The 24,543-nt window shown below is 40.5% G+C and overlaps 1 protein-coding gene across 1 annotated transcript in view; it reads left to right on the forward strand.

Moving 5' to 3' along the window:
* Positions 1-24,543, forward strand: part of SNX9 (sorting nexin 9) — a 92,641-nt gene that overhangs the window by 43,148 nt on the left and 24,950 nt on the right. The window contains 6 exon segments of the mRNA XM_079939135.1: positions 468-590; positions 15,944-16,109; positions 17,937-18,087; positions 21,503-21,587; positions 23,687-23,812; positions 23,926-24,043. Of these exon segments, the coding sequence (XP_079795261.1) occupies positions 468-590; positions 15,944-16,109; positions 17,937-18,087; positions 21,503-21,587; positions 23,687-23,812; positions 23,926-24,043 (769 nt within the window).

Here is a 24,543-nt window from a genome sequence, read left to right on the forward strand (position 1 = left end):
TGCCCTGGGAGGATGTGTGCTGGGCACTGCCTGCAGAATGGGAAGGCTGTCTGTTGCTCCTGACTGAGAGTTGGCTGGGGGAGTTTTGAACACTCCGGAGAATCTGATGAAATCTCAGACACCCCACCTTTTCCAGACAGTTTCAGAGGGTTCCCAGGCCCCTGAACCCAGTCCACGTGTCTCATGTTTATGTCGTGTTTGACCTCTGTGCACTGTGCATTCAGGATCCTAAAAATTAACAAGAATGAGGAAAATGGGAGAATTTAAGTTGATACTGGCATAAGTTGCATTTCTAGAATTCTGCATACTGACAGAAAGGAATTATGACATCTTCTTGGGCTTGCTAACCCTTTAAGAATAGAAATCCCTTTTCCATATTAGTTGACAGTTCTTGCTTGCCCTCAGGGGCTCTAACTCTGAAATAACTCTCATCTGTGAAGATAACTGTGGTTCTTTCTCATGTTCAGATTTTGCCCAGTGATGGAAAAGATCAGTTTTCTTGTGGAAATTCAGTGGCCGACCAAGCCTTCCTCGATTCCCTCTCAGCAAGTACAGCTCAAGCCAGCTCATCAGCTGCCTGTAACAACCAGGTAACTCTTACCCCGTCATCCTGCTGGATGCGACTGGCTTTACTGAGCGCAAAGCACGTTTGTGAAAGCTTGTGCTGCATTGTAGCTATTGTCGTTCCTTGAAAGCGTAAACAGAGTAGCTGTTGACGTGTTATTTGTGTGGCATTTCTTGCTGGGTTTTAACAAAGACTGTTTTTAGAGTTGATGATTAACTAGAAGGCGGGGGTGTTCATTGAGAGTTGCTTGTAAAAGTCTGGCATGGTATGAATACAGACCCCATAGATTGCGAATATCCTCTCACTTGAGGGCGAGGAAGGAAAAGGGTCCTCTGCTGAGGCGCAGCGGTCAGGGTCAAAGGTCTGGCTGGAACAGGACCTGATTTCTGTGACCTTGGCACGTTACTTGCACTCTCAGCTCGAGCCCCCTCTTGCAGATGCAGTGCATGTACAAGTGGCTGTAGATCCAGCAGTTGGTACCGTTATGGTGCTGCTTCTAGAAAACTTAGAAGAATGGGATAATTTGAGAAAACTATGCTGCAAGTTCACAGTAGTTTTAAGGAATTTGACCAGTTCAGGTGACTCTGCCTGGTTCGGTTATTGCTCAATGATTATCCAGAGCCAGTGTCTGTAAGAAAATTGAGAAGATGGATATGGAAGTGTTACTGCCTCCTACATCTTTAGAAATGAATGGCCTTTAGGAGATGTTACTTCTTGACATTTTTAACTACATAAAAGGCTTTAAATTAGGTAAAGCCTAATAATCATATCACTTGTGATTATTTGCTTACAGCATATTTATATCTTAACCTTTTAAGAGAGTTTTTCAAAGTACTGTTACCATATGTTAACTGCAGATTTTATACATTTTTAAATAGCTTTTGTGGACATCCTAAATTACACATTGTCTGGCTCGGATATTTAAAATTCAGAGGCGAGGTTATCACCAGAGTTGAGCATTCTCCCATATTTTGTTAATCTGTAATACGTAAGGATATTGGTCAGTGACTGGGGTAGAGGTAGATAATGTGGCTGCATCATCCCAACCCCCATTATGATAAAGGGTGAAGAAATAGTAGCTAACCCTCACTTGGCGTTTTACCAGGGATTCTTAGCCTGGGAGCTGTTAACGTTTGGGGCCTGATGCTCCCTCCCTGTGATGACTAGCTGCGTCTCCGGCCTGCACTCACCGCTCTCCTTGCCTCCCCCCACCGCTGCCCCAACCCCGGTTCCAGTCACCAAAATTGTCTCCAGTTGTTGCCAAATGGGCAAAGTCAACCCAGCTGAGAGTCACTGAGTTTTACAAAAACATCAGTGAAAGGGTTTGCATTAAGTAAAAATGACATTTCAATGGAATTATAATGAGATGATCATAGAATAAGTGAAGGAATCAAAAGATGGGAATATTCATCTTATTTTAATTCGGGGACCTGTTTCAAATATCTCAAGGTAGACTGAAGTACTTTAGCTCATAAACACAAATTCAAAATCAGGCTCAAATTTTATGTTACGAAGAAGACTCCTCAGTATTTAAATGTAACAATATAAACTGATCAGCGTAAGTGTAATTTTTTTCTTCCAGGTTATCTTGAAGAAAATATAACTGACTTTTTTTTGAGGTTAGGTTTTACTAATCCAATCTGACAATAAATCTAATCAGATCCTTTGAAAGCAAAGAAAAAAATGAAGCAAAACAAGGAGTAACAAAATACAGAAAGCATGACCATAATGAATTAATTAAAACATTTGAATAAAAATACTTTCAGCAGCCGTCTATGCTCTCAGTTATCCGGGATGTGAGAACAACTTAAATGGGCCAAAACTGTGGTACGTTCTATAAATACCATTATTAATTGGCAGCTTTTAAAAATGTGGCTGTCAGGTGTGCCCGTTATTTCATTTTCTGAATGTCAGTAAGAAAATACTATTTTTGTTCCAGGGATACGCCTCTTGGGCCTTTCTAGTTAGTCTGGCGTTGTGTTAGTTCCCAGAGGACAGTTTTATTTGGAGATAAGTGTGTCAGAGGAGCCAGGCCTCTCCTCTCTGCCGTCAGGCAGGCAGGGCCCCCCTTCAGCTCTGTACGTTGTGCACACTCTCTAGTCAGTATCCCTTGAGTCTCGTCAGCACCACTTGTTTTCAGTTTGGCCTTCTTCCTGCACAGGCAGGTTAAAGCCTCACATTCAGCTACTGGTTATCCAGCTTTCTGACTGTTGTATCTTTTAAACCGTATCTTTTTAGAGAGATCTCTCTAAAAGGTAACATCCGTCTGCAGATGTTCTTGAATAACTTATTTTGAGCCTGTTATTTTTTAATTTGTCTGAGTCTTCACTGACTTTGTATTTTTAAGCTATACTGCATTTCACAGTAATTAGTTCATACATTTATTTATAACTTAATATGTAAAATAGCACTTCCTTTTGTTTTTCTTAAAACTCCTAATTTCAGGTTGCTTGGGCTACCTTCTGGTTCTAGCTTCTTACTGAGCAGTCACAGAGGTAAGTGCAGTGACTGGTGTAGAGGTAGATAATGTTGGTGCATCATCCCAACCCCCGTTATGATCTCTTTCTTTCCTCTCTAGTATGTACGGGAACCCTTTACCTGTAAAACACAGTCCAGCCACTTGGCTGAGGTAGAGACGAGAACTGTAAATGTCAAAGGAGTATAATGCATTATTCTTTAAATGTGTTGGAACAATTTAATTTGAAAAATGATAGAGCTGTTTTATTTTTTTAAGTACTTGGAAAAAATATAGGTAACATTTTTTTTCATTAACTTTGGAATATAGAAGGTCTTTCTAAGCATAGCACAATTTCTTGCAGCCATTAAGGAAAGAATTGATATATTTAAGTCAAAAAGCAAGGGGCTTCCCTGGTGGCGCAGTGGTTAAGAATCCTCCTGCCAGTGCAGGGGACACGGGTTCGGGCCCTGGTCCAGGAAGATCCCACATGCCGCGGAGCAACTAAGCCCGTGCGCCACAACTACTGAGCCTGCACTCTAGAGCCCGCGAGCCACAACTACTGAGCCCGCGTGCCACAACTACTGAAGCCCACACGCCTATAGCCTGTGCTCTGCAACGAGAAGCCACCGCAATGAGAAGCCCGTACACCGCAACGAAGAGTAGCCCCCGCTCGCCGCAACTAGAGAAAGCCCGTGTGCAGCAACGAAGACCCAACACGGCCAAAGATAAATAAATAAAAATTTTTTTAAAAAGTAATGTTCAACTAGAAAAAAAATTTCTGACATGCCAGAGATGTCAGCTAATTCTGTTAATATACAAAGAACTCTTGTAAATCTGTAGGAAAAAGGTAAACAACTCAGAAGAAAAGGGCAAAGGATATGAACAGACTTTTCATTGGAAAAGAAATACGAAGAGCCAATAAACATAGGAAACTGCTCATTTTGAAATTCTTCTATCAAATGAGCAGAGAATTAAAATGTTTTCACTCCTAGTGTGAAGAAAGGCGTGTTCAAATAGGCATTCTGGTATGAAGCTGGTAAAGGATAAATCGATGAAGCGTTTTGGAGGCCAGGTTGATAATATATATTAATATTTGAGGTGCATCTGCTCTTTGACCCAGCACTCTGAGTTGATCTTACAGCTCTACTCTCAGAACACAGCCATCTGGGCAGCAGAAGAGGTTTCCTGCAGCACTCTTGTAACAACAAAGCCTAGAATGTGTGCCTCATCAGTAGGGGCTGGTCAGATAGACTACAGGACAGCCACACCATGGGAAGCAGGGCTGCTTTTAGAAGAATGAGGGTAGCTTCAGATATACAGATATGGATGAATGGGCTTTTAAAAAGGCATATCACTATGTGTAATGTTATCTTTATTGTGTTTAAATATATACACACCACAGATGCAAATTGTGTAGAAAAATTATTGAAGGATATCCAAGAAATGAGTCAGGTTCTTGTTTTCTTTTTCTATTACAGATTTTAAGTTGGATGAGGACAGCTATTGCAGTACCTTTAGAAAAGAAGAATGGTTTTTAGTGGTTATTACTGGTTTCATTATTAGTCATTTATCTGATATTTTGCAGTTTCAGGAGCATTTCCTGTTAGTAGCTGTGCCGCCAGAATGAATTAACCCGCTGGTGGAAGTGAATCTCAGACATTATTACCAAACGTGTTAATAGCCGTCCTCATTTGGGTTTTCTCCCAGCTATTAGTGTTTAAATTATATCATTGATTATAAAAAGGTTCTCAGTGTAGATTTTTTAAGACTCTTAGATTACTGCCTCTTTGCAGAACTTACTTTTGAGAAATTAATGGGAAGTTTTTGTTTGTACCTTTAAAAGAACAATGGGGCTTAAACATTAATTGAAAGTTGTATAAACCTAGATGTTTTATCTGAAGGTTTTTGACTTGAGGGATTTATTTTTCTATGCTTTTTAAACTAGAAAGGTGTACATACTTGGAATAAACTGCTTCTCCTTTTGTTAAAATTCTTGTTGCTTTCTTTATCACACTGTATCCCAGTTGCCCTTGGCTATATCTCTGTTCTTCTGTTTCACGGTTTCTCATCCCATCCTTCCCCCTCTCCACGTGGGTTGGTGCGGTGGGAAGCCTGGTGTAATGTTTGGTGTTAGAGCTGGGTTGACAGTCTGGCTCCACTTCGTAAGAGTTGTGGCTGCTTCCTGAACTATCGGAGGACCAGGCCACTGGTATAAAGTGGTGTCAGACTCACGGAAGACATTTAAGAAATATTTCCTTCTTTTTTCACCTTTTCCCTCTCCATGGAACAATCTCAATCCACTTACCCTTTTTTGTTCCAACCTGTCTCCTTCTTCTACCCTCTCTAACCGTGCAGAAGATTCCCTTAGAAATATCTCTCCAATGTTGAATTTTCTCTGCAGTTTGCTCAGTCTCCAGCTTCTTGTTCAGCATCGCTATCCGCCTGTCTCCTCTGTATCTCAGACTCTGCATGAACAGAATCACTCATTATTTCCCCACAAATCTAGTTTCTCTTCCTGACTTTCCCATTTCTGTTTCTCTGAAAGGTTGCTTTTTTTCTATGCTCTCTTTTTCATTCCACTTTAAAACCCTGAGTGCCTTTGCAAGCCATAGTTATTGATAGGAGTGTCCTGCATCCTTTAGATGTGTAAGGGCAGGAAAACGCTTGGTTTTAATCCCAGACCTTGCCTAGATTTTATTCCCAGATCTCATACTTGCTGTGTGACTCACGGTGAGCTTCTTAGCTTCTGTGTGCCTCAGTTTCCTCATCTGTAAGACCTCAAAGAATTGTTGGAAAGAGTAAATGGAAAAAAGTTCTGAAGTGTTTAGAACAATACGTGGTACTTAGTAGGGGTTTAATTATTTTTAACAGTTTGGATATTAAACAAATGATCAAAGTTAAGTGGGTATTTAGGGACATAACATCTTTTTGATTATTAGAGATTTTCAGTGTGATGGTATTTGTTATGAAGGAACTTTTATTTATTAAGGAATGAGGAAGGAAATAGTAATTTTATGTTGGAACTACATTTTGCTTTTGCATTTCTCAAAAAAAAAGTCCATTTTTAGGCCATTTTGTAGTCCATTTAAAAATAAATCAGCAAAAGAAACCTTCACAAAGGCTTATTATTTCATTATCTCAAATAAGGTCTGTAGTGCTGTGGACTTCTCATAATTGCTTACTGAGACTTTCTCTTTACAAAACCCCTGTTGCAAAGGTTCTCTCCATTTCCCCACCCTGTCTCCCAGCCACACAGGAGTCCCTTTTACTCAGTTACAGGGCATTGTAAGGAGGGTTGTGCACATCTGTATACAGGATTTATTGACATTTTTCTTCAAAACTGAATTAGGCTGGTGATGTTAACCTTCCATGCTTTCCTGATCCCAGACCCTTGCCTTACATAAGATTGCTTTGTGCATCTGGGACCCATTCAAAAATACACACTGGCGAAATTTATTTTTTAGGATGTTTTGTTGCTATTTGATTTTATCTAACAGGAAACAAATGACAAAAGCAAAGGGTTTGTTTTGTTTTTACCTTATAACTGCCCTGGTGAAGGGCCAGTCAGCATTGTTATACGCCCAACCCATCATCAGAGGAATGTCTATAAAAGCCCATTTCACGTGGACCTTTATTAGACAGATCTATCAAATTGTCTTCTGCTACTTATAGCATTACCCTGTTTGGCACATAAAGCTACCTATTTTAAAACTTTGTGCTAAAAAAATAAGTAAATTCCGAAGCTAGTACAAATATTTTCCATTTTTTAAGGCAAATCTTATTCTTTTAGTTTTCTCTATTAAAAAAATAAATACCTGGAATTGTCTGTGGGTTCAGAATGTGAATTAATAAAGGATTTGTTAAGTCATTTAAGCTTTTTGGGAAGTAATTTCCAGTCAGTAGTATTGATGTGACTGGCTACAAATTGATTTAATCTGTTGTTATGATCTAGCCTTATTTTTTAAAGAATGTACAAGTTTTATATTTCTATAAGGGGTTTTTTGAAATCAGTAGAGGTTCATCTGTAGAATTAGATGATGTGCTTTTAGCAAAAGATCTATAAATAACAAAATAGGAAATTTTACAAATTCTGTCTGTATTTTGAGCTGAAATAATTAGGTTTTTCACATAAGACAACTGTATACCTTCTGTGGGCCTTTTTGAGAACGAGAAACCTTTGTCAGAAACTGATTGAAATGTTCTCGGCTTATAGAGGAATCCCATTATTTGCTTTCTAGTCCCACTTCCTAACACAATTGGCACATGGTTATTAAACATTTCATGAATGAGAAATGTCAGATAAAGACAGTTATGCCTCAGTCATGCAGATAAGGTTCAGAAAACAAACAAAAACATCATAACCTCAGCTTTCACAAAACCAGTAACTTGCCATTCATTTTTGTTGTTTATCCCTGGCCAAAGTCTTACTCTGGAAGTTCCTTCCCTCCTTCTTTCCTTCCAAGCGTGTATATTAGGGAATGGCAGTGTAATCGGCCGTAGCAACATAACCGATAGGGTGTAGATGTATGTGGCTGAGGATTTCCTTGTGTGGTAATAAGGTGGGCCCTCGAATGAGGCTTCCAGAGCCTTTCCCCTGAGGTGATAATACGCAAGGTAGTGAGCCCGTGATTAGCAACTCTTCTACCTGGTAGACTTGTCAAACCGAATGGTCCGTGTTGACCTGTATTGAACTTTGGGCATCCTCTATCAGGAACCAGGTGGGCAGCGGGAGCTCTACCTACTCATCAGTATCTTTTGAACCTTTATGTATTCTTTGTACTCTTGTTGGCTGGTTTGGTAGAACGCCAAACAGAAAGCAACCTTGATGAAATATAAGTCATCTTTCTCATTAATTCTCAGACCTAGATCACCCTTGGAGTCTGAACTAGTTCAAGTGGGCACAGAGAGAAATAAAGGCATCTGTTGCCCATCTCTCCATCTGCCCCCAGCCTCTCCCAGTGTTGTCTCATGATATGTGCAGTGAAAGTTCTTCTTAGACCATGTCTTGAAGAACTGGGAAATCAGAAGCACTTATTTCGCCTGAAGCCAGCAGAACATACTGGGAAACCAGTGAATCAAGTCGATCTAACTGTCGTTTCCAAACAGGCCCTTGCCCAGGTCTTACTGCATTTTCATTGATGCCTATTGTCAGAAGTAAGAGTTTGATTCTTACTCATCCTGGTGGCCCAAGGATGTCATATAAGAAGCAAAGTAACAACAAAGTAACAAAATATAACAAAACCAGACCTATTATCTTTGTGGTCAGCAGTTGCAGACTAGTGTTTTGTTTTGTTTTGTTTTTCTTTAAAAGAAAGTTACTTGGAAACAGTTTAATTCTTTCAGTTTAAGCTTTTTAGAGTGGGACCAGAGCAATGCTCAGTCTAGGGATATTTTTGCCTCTCTGTTGAAGCAAAAGCCTTTTCAGTGCTGTACCTGCTGTCACCCTTATGAATCATGAGGTTTTCCGTTCTGGCTGGTGAGAACCATCCTACTAAGGGGTTGATACTTAACCTTTCATATGGCAGCTCCCTCACGTGCGTACGCTGATCAGTACTCACCTAAGGCCCGGGGTCCCGTCCCGCCCCCCACTCATCTCCGGAGGTCTCTGTGTAGCTTTCTGCTTCTCAGTACTCTGCCCCAGACTCCCAGCTCTGTCTTCTTAATTCACAGAGACCAGTGGTCTCTGCATGGGTTCCCCGTCCCTGATCCATGGCCTGGAAAGTCTCTCTAGGCAGAGGCCAGGTCCTTTATTGCCTGACGTCTAATGATTTGAAGACAGTTTCATATATTTTGTCTTTTTTAGTTTGAAGTGGAAACGTAAACTGGATCCCAGTTACTCCATCTTGATTGTCTTCTTTGTGTATTACTAGTTGATTTCCAAAAACAAGTTTATTTACATCTACAAATGGTACAACTTTCTTCACAAGAAAGTTGTACATGAAAAGTGCATTCTCGTAACACTATATAAATGTTAATAGTAATGACTTCCCTACTAAATAGTTGTGGAGCTGGGTTTCGAAGCCTGGAAATTGGGCTCCAAGGTTGTCCTCCTAATAGCGATGCTGATTTGGCCATTGCCTAGCTCCACAGGGTGTATCAGTTATCTGTTCTCATGTTGACACTGCACACCAAGCTCAGGAGCACACAGAGTTCACGACCTCGCGGACTGTTCTGTGCTCTTAGCCGGTCTTGGTAGGTTCTCCGTGGCTCTGTGGTTCCAGAAAGCTTTGCTCATCTCACGTGTCTGGTAGCTTTGAAAGCCCTGGTTCAACATTCTAACATTTTTAAAAGCTTGGCTATGTTTTTCCTCTGGAGTTTTTTTTCATTGGCTGTATGACTTGCATGATATTTGTTCCATTCCTTCTGTGCTGCTTATAATTATTTTTAGTGCTTCAGTGACACTGTGTTATGACAGCAAGAGTCTTTAGAATATATACTAATGCACTGAAGACAAACCACTGCTATACAGGAGGGGCTTTGCTTTTTGCATGTAATCTTGGTGCATGGGTGGCATGCTGGAATTTTCTGGTGAACTGAGCCCTGCTATGCACTTGCTGCTGTTAGCTTTGGTATATACTCTTTTTTCCCCCTTCGTTTACCGAGCACCTTTTCTTATTTTAAGGTGGATATTTTGGCTCAGATTGGTTGTATTGAAAGTCTCAGCCAATCACCACCTTCTTCATCTTCTCCTTCTCCTTCTTCTTCCGTAAATAAGGTAAAATTCAAACTTGAATGAAAGAGGGAATAAACATTTAAAACCCCTAGAAGTAATCCTTTTTTTCCCAAGCGAGGTGATTGTTTCAGCTAAAGTATCTTACTAAAGCTCTTCTTGGGGGCATGGCAACATAGAACGTGGGACATATAGGAGTTGGAAGGGCAGTTGGGATTTATACTTTGGAGACTTTTGATGAGACTCGATTGATGGATTTATTCCATGGACAGCAAGGTCTAATGAAGGACTTTTAATCACGGAGTTTACAGAATCTGGTTGGCTTTGGTACCGTAAAAGGTGGGGAAAGAAGAGAATGATGACATTGCTCAGTAGAAAGGGCGGGGGGCTGGGAGAAGAGGATAGGAGAGCTCCCTGAGAGTTTGAAACCTTAGCGGAGGAACATAATGCATTATTGTGCGACCAAATGTCTGCAGGTGAGGGACAAAAGGGGTTCTTGGAATTGACGGCAAAGAAGTCAGAGGCCGAAGGATCATTAAACCGAATCATCGTGTAGCTCAGTTTGTTGCAGTGGGGGTTAGGCTTTGAAGAAAAGCAAGATCTCAGCATTCAGCACACAGAAAATGTGCCAAGACCCCCAAGAATTATGAGTTGCTTTGGAACTTTATGGCAAAACAGTTCTGTCTTCTTCCCCTTTCTCTTATGTATCTGAAGGAAACAGATCTTTGGCTAAAATAGAAAGTATCCTAAGTGCCTATAATCACTTATTTAATTAAAAGTTTCTCTATTAATGTGATCTGTCATTGAAGCCATGTGGAAATATAACTGATCTTTTCCTTTAAAGCATAAACTAATGGGGATTTACTCAAAGATGACCAGTCTTCATTCTTCTCTGTATACTCTAGATGAGCCCCCGTGTCGTAAGGTAACCACTACTGAACGCATACCACGTGCCAGATATTGTTAGGTGCTTTATATGCGTTATGTCATTGAATTCCTACAGAAGTCTTATGAGGAAGTTTATGATGTTATATCCATTCTATAAGAGTGGAAACTAAGAGAGATGGAGTACATTGCCCAAGTTCATACAGCTAGTAAGTGGTAAAGCTGGGATTCAAACCCGGATAGACAGCCTCGAGAGCTTCAGCTCTTAACCGTTGCACCCGTGAGAAATTTACGTCAGTCAAATTTCTACAGTTTCATAAGGGATTTAAAATTCAACCAGTGGACCAATGTTCTTATCCTTGCCCCCTTTTACCCCATACTATGTATTTGTAAGATGCACAGCTTTGCTACGATTATCTCAGGAATACCCTTCCCTCCCCACCCCTCCATGGCCGCTCAGACTCCGTTCTCTGTCTTTCTGCTCTACAGGCTCCTTTCAGCGGGTACATTCAGATTGTCTCATGATGTAAAGACAATGTAAATGTATTTCTTTGTTTTGTCTTATGAGGTTAGGATAGCTTTTAACTTTAGAGTGCCAGACGTAGAGAATGGACTTGAGGACACGGTGTGGGGAGGGTAAGCTGGGATGAAGTGAGAGAGTAGCATTGACATATATACGCTACCAAATGTAAAATGGATGGCTAGTGGGAAGCAGCCGCATGGCGCTTTGTGACCACCTAGAGGGGTGGGATAGGGAAAGTGGGAGGGAAACGCAAGAGGGAGGGGATATGGGGACATGTGTATGCATATGGCTGATTCACTTTGTTATACAGCACAAACTTAACGAGACACTGTAAAGCAATTACATTCCAATAAAGATGTAAAAAAAAAATAAGAGTGCTAAAGGAGCAAATGTGTTGACTACATGGCTTCTGGCATTAGGGAGTATTTAATTTAGTTAGAGTGGGAGTTAGGGGGCGAGTCGGACATAGTCAGCCAGTTCCAGTGCAAGGCAGGTGAAAATCCATTCATAATAGAGATCCAGACAAACACGTGAGTGTTTGTGAGTGGTTTAATTTAGCAAGTAATTTACTAAACACTTACTACGTGTAGGCCCCATGTTCACAGGCAACAAGAAAGCACTGGTGAGCCTGATGGGCACAGACCTTCTCTTGTCCCTTGCATGCATCCTCATGGAGTTCAGAAGACGATGTTTGTACGTGCAAGTTTTGTTTGTTGGATTTTCCAACATTTGCTAAAACTTAAAGCATAGGAAAGTTAAGTGAACTTCATAGCGAATAATCATATACGCGCCTTCTAGATTTTACCATTAACATGTTACTGTTCTTCATCACACATATGTCCATCCCTCTGTCCATCTGTACCTGTCAGCATCTTGCAGCTTTTCTACAGGGTACTGATAAGCTTTCATAACTGGGAAGGCACTGTTATTTTAAGAGCGTATGGCAGTGCTGAAAATGACTTATTCTGTGGTCGTCCACAGTGGTTATTTTCCTAGAAGAGACTCAAGTCAGTATACGTGAGGAAAATCTGATTTCCCTCTTTGTGAAATAATAGTAATGTCATGAAGGTTAGATGCATATCTAAAGAATCATAGATATAATAATCTATTATTATTAGAATAATACCTACTTCATACAAATGACCAAGAGGATCACAGTTAGCCACTTTAAGAAAAATAAAAAATTTGAGTCTTCGCCACTTTATGTAAGGCACTTTGAGAATCTTTTAGGGGAGATGTTTGCCCGTGACTTGCTACTGGGAATGACTAACCGATACGCCAATAACTCTAACGGAAGGCTAACTTTGGGAGAAAGTGGAAGGATGTGACTGAATGTCAGCCAGCAGGCGGAGGCCAGCGCCCTCCGTGGGGTGGGACTGGGCCAGAATCTAGGAAGGTGAGGTAGAAGGCTTTGCATGCAGATGGAGAGCAGAGCCTGAGCAAAGGCAAGGACACAGGAAAGTCTGGGAAACTGCGGGCTGAAGCACAGAGTGAGGGTTAGTGGCAAGTAGTGAGGACAGGCGATGTCATGGAAGGAAAAGTTAGGATCTTAATTGATGGCCTAAGGAGTTTGGAATCTGTTCTGTGGTCAGTGAGGTCTAATGAATGGTTTTTAATTAAAGTGGTTGATAGAATCGGGAGGGGTTTGGTGCCCTGAAAGGAGGCGAAAGAAAAGGATGAAGACATTGAAGGAAAGCTGGAAGAAAGTAGAGAAGAGGCGTGGACTATTGTGTGACCAGATGCCTGCAGTTAAGGGACAGACAGGTTATTGGGAGTTGAAAGCAAAGGAGCCAGAGGCCGAAGTGCAGGAAGGGTGGGTTCAGAGAGAAGCAGACCATGAAGGCTTTGTGAGCTGCTTGTTAATTATTGATATGAGAGGAGGGACCCTGGAGGTCACCTGAGAGAGAGAGAGTGAGTAAAAAGTCAATGATAGAAGCTGGAGAGATTGCCAGTTGGTCAGGGTTTGAAAGATTTATCAGTAGGAGTCAAGTGGAAACAAGGTAGAAGGAATGTTCCAGGAAAAAAAACAGAGAAGCAAAGTTATTAGATTTGCCAACAAGGATTTCATAACCCAGGTAGAGAGCTAAGATCGTACACGTAACCAAATAAGATAGCAATTATTGTAAACAATGTATAAACAAAGTAGTTTTTAAAAGAACTATCACGTTATGTGTTTCTGTCCTAATAAGTTTTAATTTTTTAAGGTTACTTGGTGATGAATTTCATATCCCATTTCTTCCTCAATATTGATGAAAACCTTCTTTGACAGTTTGCTAACACGATCTTACTGTCATGGCAGTGCTGAACTTTTATTCATCCTGTTGTTCTAGTTATGGCCCTTCTGTTCCTTTTCCTCAGTAGTTTATAAAAATGCTAGACAATGAATGCCTGTACTTACTGTCATCTTACTATCCAAAATTTCTGTACCTTTTGAAGTTTTTAATTCTAAAAACAAAACCTCATAGTTTAGTTTGGAAAGCACAGAGTATATATATTGCTGAATAAAACACCCCTACTTAAAGAAAACTATGGAAGGAAGGGCTTCTCTTAAATGAAGCGTGATTGTCAGGCCCTCAGCACGGCAGCCTTCATTTCCAGTCTGCACTGGAGTGGCTTGAGAGTAACTCCTCATCAGCCGTATGTTCGAGAAATCCACAGTCATAAGGATGAATGTCTTTCTGCTATTAATATTTGACTTCAGGCAGAATCACTAGTAGCTTCATTAATTTTTCTTGAAGGTATAGAGATGTTAGAATGAAATCATAGTTCCTTTTGTAAAACATATACTGTTTTTGATGCTTCTGGTAGGTGGCAGGCAGTTATCCACCCTGTATGTCAATTGGTGAAGAGTGAAAAGAAGACCAACCATGATAGCATTCTAAAACATTAGAGAGGTGTATGAGGCCGTTTGGGTAATTTTCTTAACAAATCTCAATCTCTCTCTCTCTCTCTCTCTCTAACTAACCCCCAAATTTTTATGTGAGAAGGAAGACCTGAGTAAAGAGAAAAATTTGCTATTCCATGTTCTTGAATAAATACATTCAGTATTGAAATTATTTTAAAGGCACTATTTGTTTTCCCTGAGTTTATCTGTAAATTTAAGGTGATTCAAATGAAAATCAGCACATTTTTTAAACTTGACATGCTAATGCTAAAACTAAAGATTGTTTTAGTTTTAAAACATGAAGCTGATGCTAAAGTTCACGTGTAAAAATAAACCAATAGAAGATGTTATGGTAAAGTACTAACGGTATTCTGTCTAGTGGACTCCAAAGCAGCTTGGTACTAGTATGAATAGATTACTAGGATGGAATAGAGTCCAGAAATAGGCCCAAGTCCAGTATACGATAAAGGTGAATTTCAGATCAGTGGAGGAAAATGGATTTTTCATTAAGTGATGTCAGGACAACAGAATGACTACAGGAAAAAATTAAGCTGGATTCCTATATTATTTCATATACTGAAGTAAATTCCATATAGGTTGAAGATTTAAAATTTTAAAATTAAGGAAACAAAAAAAACTGGTTGCCTCAGGGCTGGGTGAGCCAGGGGTGAGAGGTGGGTTACAGGTACTGCAGTACTCCTTGATATTGGGTGCCATGTATTGCCCATTCCAAAATTTTTTTATAATATTAATAATTAAACTATAAAATTATGCTAAGGAATAATGGGAGAAAATATTTTAAAAATAGTTTTGGAGTATGGTAGCCCCATTTTATGCAAGACACCACCCCTTGGCGTGTAGAAGGAGTGTAGGAATGTGACTGTACAATCTCCTTGGAAAGCAGTTTGACAGAATCTATCCATTCTAAGTGCACACTGTGTTAGCCCAGCAATTTTTCTTCTGGGAATTTCACATACATCTATTGGACATGTGAGGAAAGATTGTGCATTGCAGCATTATTTACAGTAGCAAAATACGGCAAACAAGATAAATGAGCATCAGCATATGCTGTTTAGATGATGGGAAATAAATACAGTGGAATTCTGGGGAGTCATGTAAAAGAATGATGTCGTCCATGTGCTGCTGTACCTAGGAGAATGTTTTAGGCTATTAAATAGAAAAACAAAAGAAAAGTGCAGAGCAGAAAGTATAATTTGGGCTCACATAATACGTTTAAAAGCAAAAAGGCTCTCTCTGCATGGCATGTTTAAGTATATACAAGGAATTTGTTAGGAGTCATTATCTCTGAGAGAATGACTGGCCTTTTAAGGTGGTAGGAATATTTTTTTAATTTCATATCTTTTTATACTATTTGAATTTTTTTCTTACTGGGAACATATTACCTTTTCAAATAAAAATTAAAACAGTTAAAAATACAACTGATTACTATCAAGCAGTTAAAGTGAATAAAACATATTCTTACCAGCAAGTATAATCTCAAAAACATAATGTTAAGTGAAAGAAAAAGACAGCTTGCAAAGAGTTACATACAGTACAGTGTTGTTCAGGTCAGTTTGAAAAATATAAAGCATTTGTTATTTATGAATACGGTACATATTCCATTACATACGCAGTGGAAGTATAAGAACATGCACAGGAATGAGAACAGGTTCAGAAAAGTAGTTACTTGGGGGAAGGAAAAAGAAAGGGAGTTTCTTTGTTATTGTTGTAAAGTTCCTAAGCAAATATGGCAAACTGTTAACAATAAAATTCGGTTGATCCTGTCTTTTGTGCTTTCCTACGTGTTTCTAAAATTTTATTATTTAAATTGTAAATTGTTTTAAATTTCTATCAGTTTTTTCAGCACCCCAATTCAATTGTTATGTGATTCCTACTGAATTGAGTAATGCTTTCTAGAAGTCACGAATACTCTCTCCTTTTTTTACCCCTAACATCAGGTCAGCAGTGGCAATGACCCCTGGTCAGCCTGGAATGCTTCCAAATCTGGAAACTGGGAAAGCTCGGATGGCTGGGGAGCCAAGCCCGAGGGGACTGCAGCCCAAAGAAACACCTCCAACAATTGGGACACTGCCTTTGGTCATCCCCAGGCCTACCAGGGACCAGGTGAGGAAGAGGGCTCTGCTGGTGATGGAGCCCACCCACCCTTAAAGGGCATCGGAGTTGAAATAGATTTAATCAAAGGAACTGTTCTCAGGTGCTCTTATTCACCAATAGCAAACTTATTTTTCTGGGTCAAAATGTAGGTAGTTTTTAGTTATGGTCTTTAGTCCACTCTCAGTTACCTGTCAAGGAGTCCCAAATGCAAACGCTTGCAGGGGCCAGGTTCATAAAGCAGGACAGCAGCGCAGCCCCGTGGGGCGGGGCTGCGGAAGACGGAGGTGGGCAGCTCTGCTCTAGCTGGCGGGTCGATGCCGTTGCAGGAGAACTGAGCTAGTGCTCCTGGACCACCACAGTTCCAGAGAGAGTAGAAATCTCGATTTTCATCTCATCTTCCCACTTTAACATCTTAGCTACTAACACACATTTGGGCCCAAAAAATGTGCACACGGGTTGAATATGGTTCATTGCCACGTTCAGTGGTTTATGGCCACATGGTTTGTGACCTCCAACGTAGCTGTTCTGTCTTTTCCTTAACTACCTGTTTGACTCCCAGGTTCTTAATGGAAATACTGAGGCAAAAGAGGAATTTCTAAAAGGAGAAACAATTCAGGAATTAAGAAAGGCAATTTATGTCTGTTCTGAAATTAAGAGCTCCACCCGTTATTTTTTAATGATCCCTGTATGAGCAGATTTTGCCAAGAACTGAATGTGCTAAACAGCAGGAGACTTGCATGCAGGAGCCATAAAGGGCACAGGTGCTGGTTTCCAGCTCCCACTCACGGACAGGAGCTGGGCTGCTGCAGGACCAGGAGTCGTGGGCTGGGTAGAAACGTTGAGACTAGACTGCTGACTTCTGCTTCTGTAGTAACTTGGCGTGGCTCCAGGACTCTTGGCCCAGATCCTTCTAATACTTTCTATTCTCTTCCTTTTTTCGTTTTGGCATTTGTGTCTGGGCTTCTCGTGGTGGCACTCTTAGGGCGGAGATCCCAGGGCAATTTCCTGCCTAATGCTAAAGGGACTCCTCAGGCCATCAGAGGTGGGAGACAGGCACAAAACAATAGAAGAAGAAAGGAGGGAGGGAGGAAAGCTGGCAGCTCCTCATCTGACGCAGAGCTTGTTGTTAGAATATTAGGCTGCTCATGCTGGTCAGTTACTACTTATCTCTCGTTTCTTTCTCTTTCTCCTCCACCCCCTTGTCCTTCTCTCACCTTTATTATTAGTAGTGTTAAACAATTCCTTTTTTTTTTTTTTTTTTTTTTTTGCGGTATGCGGGCCTCTCACTGCCGTGGCCTCTCCCGTTGCGGAGCACAGGCTCCGGACGCGCAGGCTCAGCGGCCATGGCTCATGGGCCCAGCCGCTCCGCGGCATGTGGGATCCTCCCGGACCGGGGCACGAACCCGCGTCCCCTGCATCGGCAGGCGGACCCTCAACCACTGCGCCACCAGGGAAGCCCAACAATTCCTTTTTAAAACTCTTATCACCCTTTTGTCCTCCCCAGTCTCTTGGCTTAAAGGGTATTTGATATGCTTAGTTGCAAGTTTATAAAGCTAGATTTATCAATGTATAGGCCTCTAGAAGGCCTTCCCTGTATACCACAGAGTGTTTTTATAGTTGGCATTTATCTGAAGTTACTTGGACTAACAGCCCTCTTGAAGTTGTTTCTAACTTGTCTTTTGTGCTAAAAGGCCGAATCGTCAAGCCCCCAAACTGTCTGACTATAGAGCCTATATTCTTCGCATCTTTATTATAATCCTGACCTCCCCAGAAGATTAAGTCATCCCATCTTTCTTTTGTCTTTCTTTACTGACGATCTTCTGTGCCCACCTCCAGCAACTGGTGACGATGACGACTGGGATGAAGACTGGGATGAGCCCAAGTCGTCTTCTCCCTACTTCAAGGATTCAGAGGCAGCGGAAGCAGGCGGTGCCCAGCGAGGAAACAGCCGTGCCGGCAGCTCCTCCATGAAGCTGCCGCTTAACAAGTAGGTGTAAGGGAGTTGGGGCAACGTGAACACTCTGTAGAAACAGATACAAGATACAAAGAGGCTTTTTCTCTTTTCAGTGATCTACAAAGCTTGGGGTGCGATTTGATCATGTTTATTTTTTATTTGACTCCTAGCTTGGAAGCTTCTTTTAAAAAAATTTTTTTTCATTTTAAAGTGAAATGTATGTTCTATTTAATCATCTGCTAAATACTGTTTTTCACCTTTATTAACTCATGACATATTAAGGTTTTTATTGCTGATGTCACAGGAAAGCTAAAAATAATCCTGATAGCTTCCTTTTAAACGTTTTACTGTTTATTGATCTTTTACCATGTGCCAGGCTTTGTGCAAAGCAGTTTGTGTGTATTCTCTCATGCGACCCTCATATCCCTTTTGTGGTACATATAATCTCTGTTTTCTCTGGGAAAATGAAGCCCAGAGAGGTTAAGTAACTGCCCAAGTTCACACAGGTGGTAAGTGATCTAGTCGGGATTCCAGTCCAGTCCCTCAGCTTCCTGAGCACACTCTCAACTACTATGTTTAATGTGTTTAGGACTTTGTTTTCACTTAGATTATTCTTATATTTTTTTAAAAAATGTTTCGAACGGTCCTTATAGAAACAGTGCTTAGCAGGAAAGCATGTGGAAAAGGGTGAATATGGACACAGCCCTATGGAATTCCCTAGTAGAGAGTTCTGGATGCGTCTGTAGTTTACACCAGTGTAGCTTGAAGGAGATGTAGTTTGTGACTTCCATATGATTTATCTTCAGGTACTCTTCTTACAGCAGTTATATTTAAAATAGCTTTTCTAAAATTACTCATACTTTTTCTCAGTGTTCCAAGTTCATGATTCCAAGCAGATATCAAGGAATGTTAATCTATGTCTGGAAAAAAATTGTAAACATGTTTGATATCTATCTAGATACCAAGTTTCTAGGTCTCGATGTACATGTGTATAAGTTTAATGAGCCCTGCAAGTTCTCCTTTAGTATTTAAATACCATCTGGTAATTAAATGAGTTATCTTTTAGCTCACACGTCTCCTGCATTTCTGTCCAGTTTCTTCCATTGTGTATTTTCGTACTCAGTTGCATGCATAGTACAGTCAGTCATTATTGACTGTATCCTGTTTCTTAAAGTGAGATTTGAAGTTCTCAGTATGATCTGTAGTGACGTACCTTACCCTCAGTTGTTCTTTAAACCTAAATACAAAGTATATTTAAAACCCATTTTAATATAATGTATCCCTCAGCCCCATTTTGAAAATGAGGAAGCAGGACCTGTGAGACAAATACGCCTAGCTGAATTTTTGAGTTTTCGTAGCCAGTTCATGAGGTTCTGGCTTGCGCCAGGCCTGTGACTCCACTTTCCTGTGGTTTCCACTGCTCCATGCTTGCTCTCTGGCTTGCTATATGATCGTGGGGAAGTTGGATGACCTGTTTCAAACTCAGCTTTCTTCATCTCTAAAGTGAAGGATTGGCTTTAATTAAGAATTCTTTCTGCTCTAAAATTTCAGTCTAGGTTGAAACCAAATTGAAGGAGTCCTAATATGCACCTGCACCTTGGAGGCATCCCTCGCTTTCTGTGGTGCTGGGAGCCGTTTATACCCTACATATTTTTATTTAACTAGACTAATGTATAAATGACTTACTTAAAAAATTTTTTTGGTATTAACATTTTTCAGCGGTTAATCCATTTTATATGACAGCTATATTCCAGTCATGGAGCCTAAACCTTATGCTAGAAACAGAGATCAGACACTTAAGTATACTTGAGCATTACAAGAATACATCTTGATAATACTGAAAGCATTAATCAGTTGCACTGCTGTTCAGTAAGTATTAAATGCGTGCGTAGTCAGCTCTAGAGTTTTGCTGTGGTCACTAGGATACCAAAAGAAACATGACATGTGCTCTCTGCACTGGGAAGCTTACAGTCTAGTCAAGGAATTGTTGCTATGTGCCATGCCCCAATTTCTCCATCAGCGTTTTCCAGCAAAAGTGTAGGTTCTTTAACAAAAGTGTTCCAGGTTAGCCCATTAATTCATTAAGCATTTAGTATATCCCCATAATTCCGCTAGGTCCTGGAAATACAAATGCTTTCTCTAAGGTGCTTCTCGTCTGCTGTGATGTGCAAATGGATCATAGCAGTGGCAGCGCCATAAGCTGAAGAGCAGAAGTGTGCTCAGAGCACTGCCGCAGCACAGAGAAGGCTGCACCCGAGGCTGTAGGGAGCACTTCCACAGAGCCGGTGGCGGCATTAGAAATATTTTAATTTCTGAGTACGTACTAGGGCCTTTGGATTTATATAGATAACTCTTTACTTAAATCTTTTCATTTAATTCCCTTACCACCTTAAAGGTAGGTCGTATTGGTCCCATTCTTCACATAAGAAGACGCACTCTAAAAGTCACATAGCTATGAAGTGTTGGACTTGAAATTCAAACCCAAGGCCATCAAGCTCCTAGACACCCCTTTTACTCTGTTGTAGGAGCTGTGTTTTAAAGCAGGTCCAGGGAAAAGAGAATGGAGGGAGGTCAGTCCAGAATGAAGGAAAAGATATGAGCCCCTGAGAGCATCACATTGGCCTTTAACTTGGTATAGGAATGAAATCAGAAGTAAGACAGCTGGTTTTTGTAGAAATAAGATTTCTTTTCCTATTTTAGGTATTTTGCTTTCTGAGGATTTTTTCCCTGTTTATTAAAAAAAAAAAAATTCTAAAACCCAGATTAATCTTGTCTTCTTTAGAAGTAGCGCTTTGGATGGCCATGCATTTATTTCAGCTTTTCTTCAGTTTTAGAACTTCGCTTCGGATGTAGATTTGATTTCTGGAAATAGCCAAGTTCATTATGTTTAGAGTCTCTTTACTAAGGAGACTGTTTTTTTGTGTGTGTCTCATAAACTGGTTCTGGAGGCAGTTCCCAAAGAAAATGGCACAAGTACTTATGAACAGTGGCGGTTTCTTTGGGATAATCGTGGCCCCCCCCAGGGAGAATGTTGAAAGGCAGCTTTAATTTGAATATAAAAATGCCAGCGTGTGGCCTTCACCCCATGTGGTCATCTCAAATTGATGCGCTCAGTACTTTCTACCTCTGTACCTGGGGGACATTTTCTAGTCTGCCCTTCACTCTTCATGTGGTGATAGAGTGTCTCAGATCAAGCAAATAGACTGCCCATAAATATCACACCTTCTGGAGTCAAACTGTCCTCTTACCAGATAAAGCTTAATTAAATGACTAATTGGCCATTGAACAATCTGATTACATTAGGTTTCATTTACCATAGTTTCCTAGTTCTAGTACATGTGAAAGACAGAACAAGTTCAAACTGTCGTATTAAGTAAATGTGGATGAGAGCTGTAGAATTCTTATAAGGAAAAGCATAAGACTCACAAGCATTTATCCTCATGATTAGATTTCCTGGATTTGCAAAACCTGGAATGGAACAGTATTTGTTGGCCAAGCAACTAGCAAAACCCAAAGAGAAAATTCCTATCATTGTAAGTTTGTTCTTTTTTTTTTTTTTGCTTTGTTTCTGATTAAGCTCTTTTATAATACCTTAAAGCTAAGAGGGTTATTAGTCATTTGGAAAGTTTTTTGTTTTTGGAAAGTATTTTTAAACACATTTAATGCTCGAAGTAAGTAACTGACAGTGTGTATTAGTATTTTAAGAGTACTAAAAATAATTGGCATGAATTAATGCCCATTATTATATTGTTTAGATATTCTTTACTTTTACTTTTCAGACTGTTAGTAATTGAACAAACAACACCCATAGTACATAACGTATTTGTAATAATTTTTCTAAAGTATCTTGAAGTATCTTTTACATGCTGTTTTTCTACTAGCCATACATATTTAGCTAAAAAACCCAATTCAAATATTTAGGTTTCTACCTTGGCGAAGTACATGCATGTTATCAGAATAAGTTGCCTTTTCCACTATGTTGGTAATAGTTTTCTTTCAATAAACCAGCTGTCGAGTCGTGATAAGGAGCTAGTATGTAAAAGCTGGGAGTCAATGGCACCATTAAGTATATCTGTCTTTGAATAGCTTATTACATAACATGACACAGGCTCTGTGGTTTCACCTAAATGTTGATTGCTGATAGATTTTCTATCTAAATGTTATCTAGCTGTATATTTCCAGATGAAATTCTGGCAAAGAGAACTATAGCTATCTTCTGACCCTGTTGATTTAATCCTGTAACTGTAAGTTGGGGGCAGGGCAGGAGGGTAAGCGGCCTTGAATATAATCACCACGGACTCAAACAAGGAGGAAAGATCTGGTCTTATTCTATAATCTTTGGGTCCTGGGAAACTCGATAAAATTGCAAGAATGATACTGAATTTTTTATATTACTTGTTCCTACTTCTTTGAAAAGCTTGAAATCCTAGAAAACTCCAGAGAGAAGGGTTGTGACCCAGAGCCCTTTTATCCTTCTTCCCTCAAAGCAAACTTGGGATAATTATCTTCTGAGTAGTTAGGTTAGAGATTATTTCAGTTTTTTCCTTTAACTCCACAGAATTAAGAGCCCATGGCCCTGCCCCTCAGATTCTCACAGGGGACTTTGTCATAAGCAGGAGAGCCCTGGAACAGAGCTAAAGACCCCCGTGTTGAGTTGTCCCGCACGTTTTAGGTGAAACTGGACCCATAGGCAGGCTTGCCTGTGTGGGCTTCCTGTGTGGAAAAGGAAGCTGAGGAGAGCCATTGAGCCTTCAGAAAACGAAGAGAAAGTAGAGACCTGGTCCTTTGCTTTTAAGGTGCAGTCCCCTACCCACTAATAAAATGTGGCCCCGTGGGTATTGGGCCCTGGTTGATCAGAGTCGCCTCTCTTGGTCCCAGTCACTAAGGGAGGTTCCCAAGAGGCCCTTGTTAAAGATTCCTGCTCTGCAGCTTTAAGAGAGTTTTCTGGATCTGGGCTCCCTCTTGGAGAATCATAATAACTTGTTGTCAGAGATCTTTAGTCCCTTACTAAAATTCTCTGGGCCCCAGTTACCGTCCTGACCTAGTAGCCTCTGAACTTTCATACCTCACCTCACTTTTTTCTCCTTTCACCTTTAAAAAGAATTAGAACTCTATAAAGAATTAGGGTATATACAGAAAATGAGAGTAAGTGTAGAGGAAGTTTGACAGCACTTTGGCATGGCTGAGACATCCAAGTGTGTCATTTTATATCTCACAGAACTCTTAGTCTGCAATAGATTTGAAATTTTAAAAAACTAGCCCCTCATTACATATAGGTAATAGGTAAATAGGTAAAAAACTAGCCCCTCATTACATATATACATACATATAACTAAGACAGCTGGACTAGAGAGAGATTGTGTTCCATCGCTCTAGAGGAAAGGCAGATCGGCATCTCTCTGTGGCCTGCGATGCCCACATGGGAGCAGAAGGGCTTCTCCCATTAAGTGTTTTCTTTAAATGTAACCTTAGTAGGAACAGAGAGCATTTATGTAAATAACTTCTCAAAGAAGAGCAAAAATGACCCTCCTAGGGACTTCTAGTCCTAAAAAGAATCATTTGATGATTTATATCAATTATACTTACTATTTTTCCACGTAACAAAATTAACTCTCCCCGCAATGTTGTGTAGGTTGGAGATTATGGCCCGATGTGGGTTTATCCTACCTCTACATTTGACTGTGTGGTGGCAGATCCCAGGAAAGGCTCCAAAATGTACGGTCTGAAGAGCTACATTGAGTATCAGTTAACACCTACTGTAAGTATCCAAGTTATCAAAGCAGAGTCATGCTTGCATCGCTAGGAACAATTTGCTTTTTTCATTGCCTGTAGTTGGCATTGGTAACGTTTTTCTCTTTCCTTATTTTGTAGAACACTAATCGATCTGTAAACCACAGATATAAGCACTTTGACTGGTTATATGAGCGTCTGCTGGTAAAGTTTGGGTCAGCCATTCCAATCCCTTCTCTTCCGGATAAGCAAGTCACAGGTGAGTGTGTGCGACACTGCACTCAGGACAAGTAAAAAGACTCCAGTTAGTGTAGTACCCTACTGTAAATCAGCAATGGCATTTTCCATCCTCTAGTGGAACAGGATGTAGGGGTTTGGAAACAGCAGCTAAAGATAGCCATATACATATATATATATGTATTGTACATGTATTTGGAAGTTACCTGAACACCTAACAAGAATATGTCATAAAATTTTCTGTTAGAGTTCCTGTATACGTATGTATCTTTTTTTTTTTTTTTTTTTTTTTTTGCGGTACGCGGGCCTCTCACTGTTGTGGCCTCTCGTTGTGGCCTCTCCCGTTGTGGAGCACAGGCTCCGGATGCGCAGGCTCAGTGGCCACAGCTCACGGGCCCAGCTGCTCCACGGCATGTGGGATCTTCCCGGACCAGGACACGAACCTGCATCCCCTGCATCGGCAGGCGGACTCTCAACCACTGCACCACCAGGGAAGCCCTGGGAACTTTGTTTCTAAAGAAC

Source organism: Stenella coeruleoalba (assembly GCF_951394435.1).
Source record: "Stenella coeruleoalba genome assembly, chromosome: 12".
Lineage (NCBI taxonomy): Eukaryota > Metazoa > Chordata > Mammalia > Artiodactyla > Delphinidae > Stenella > Stenella coeruleoalba.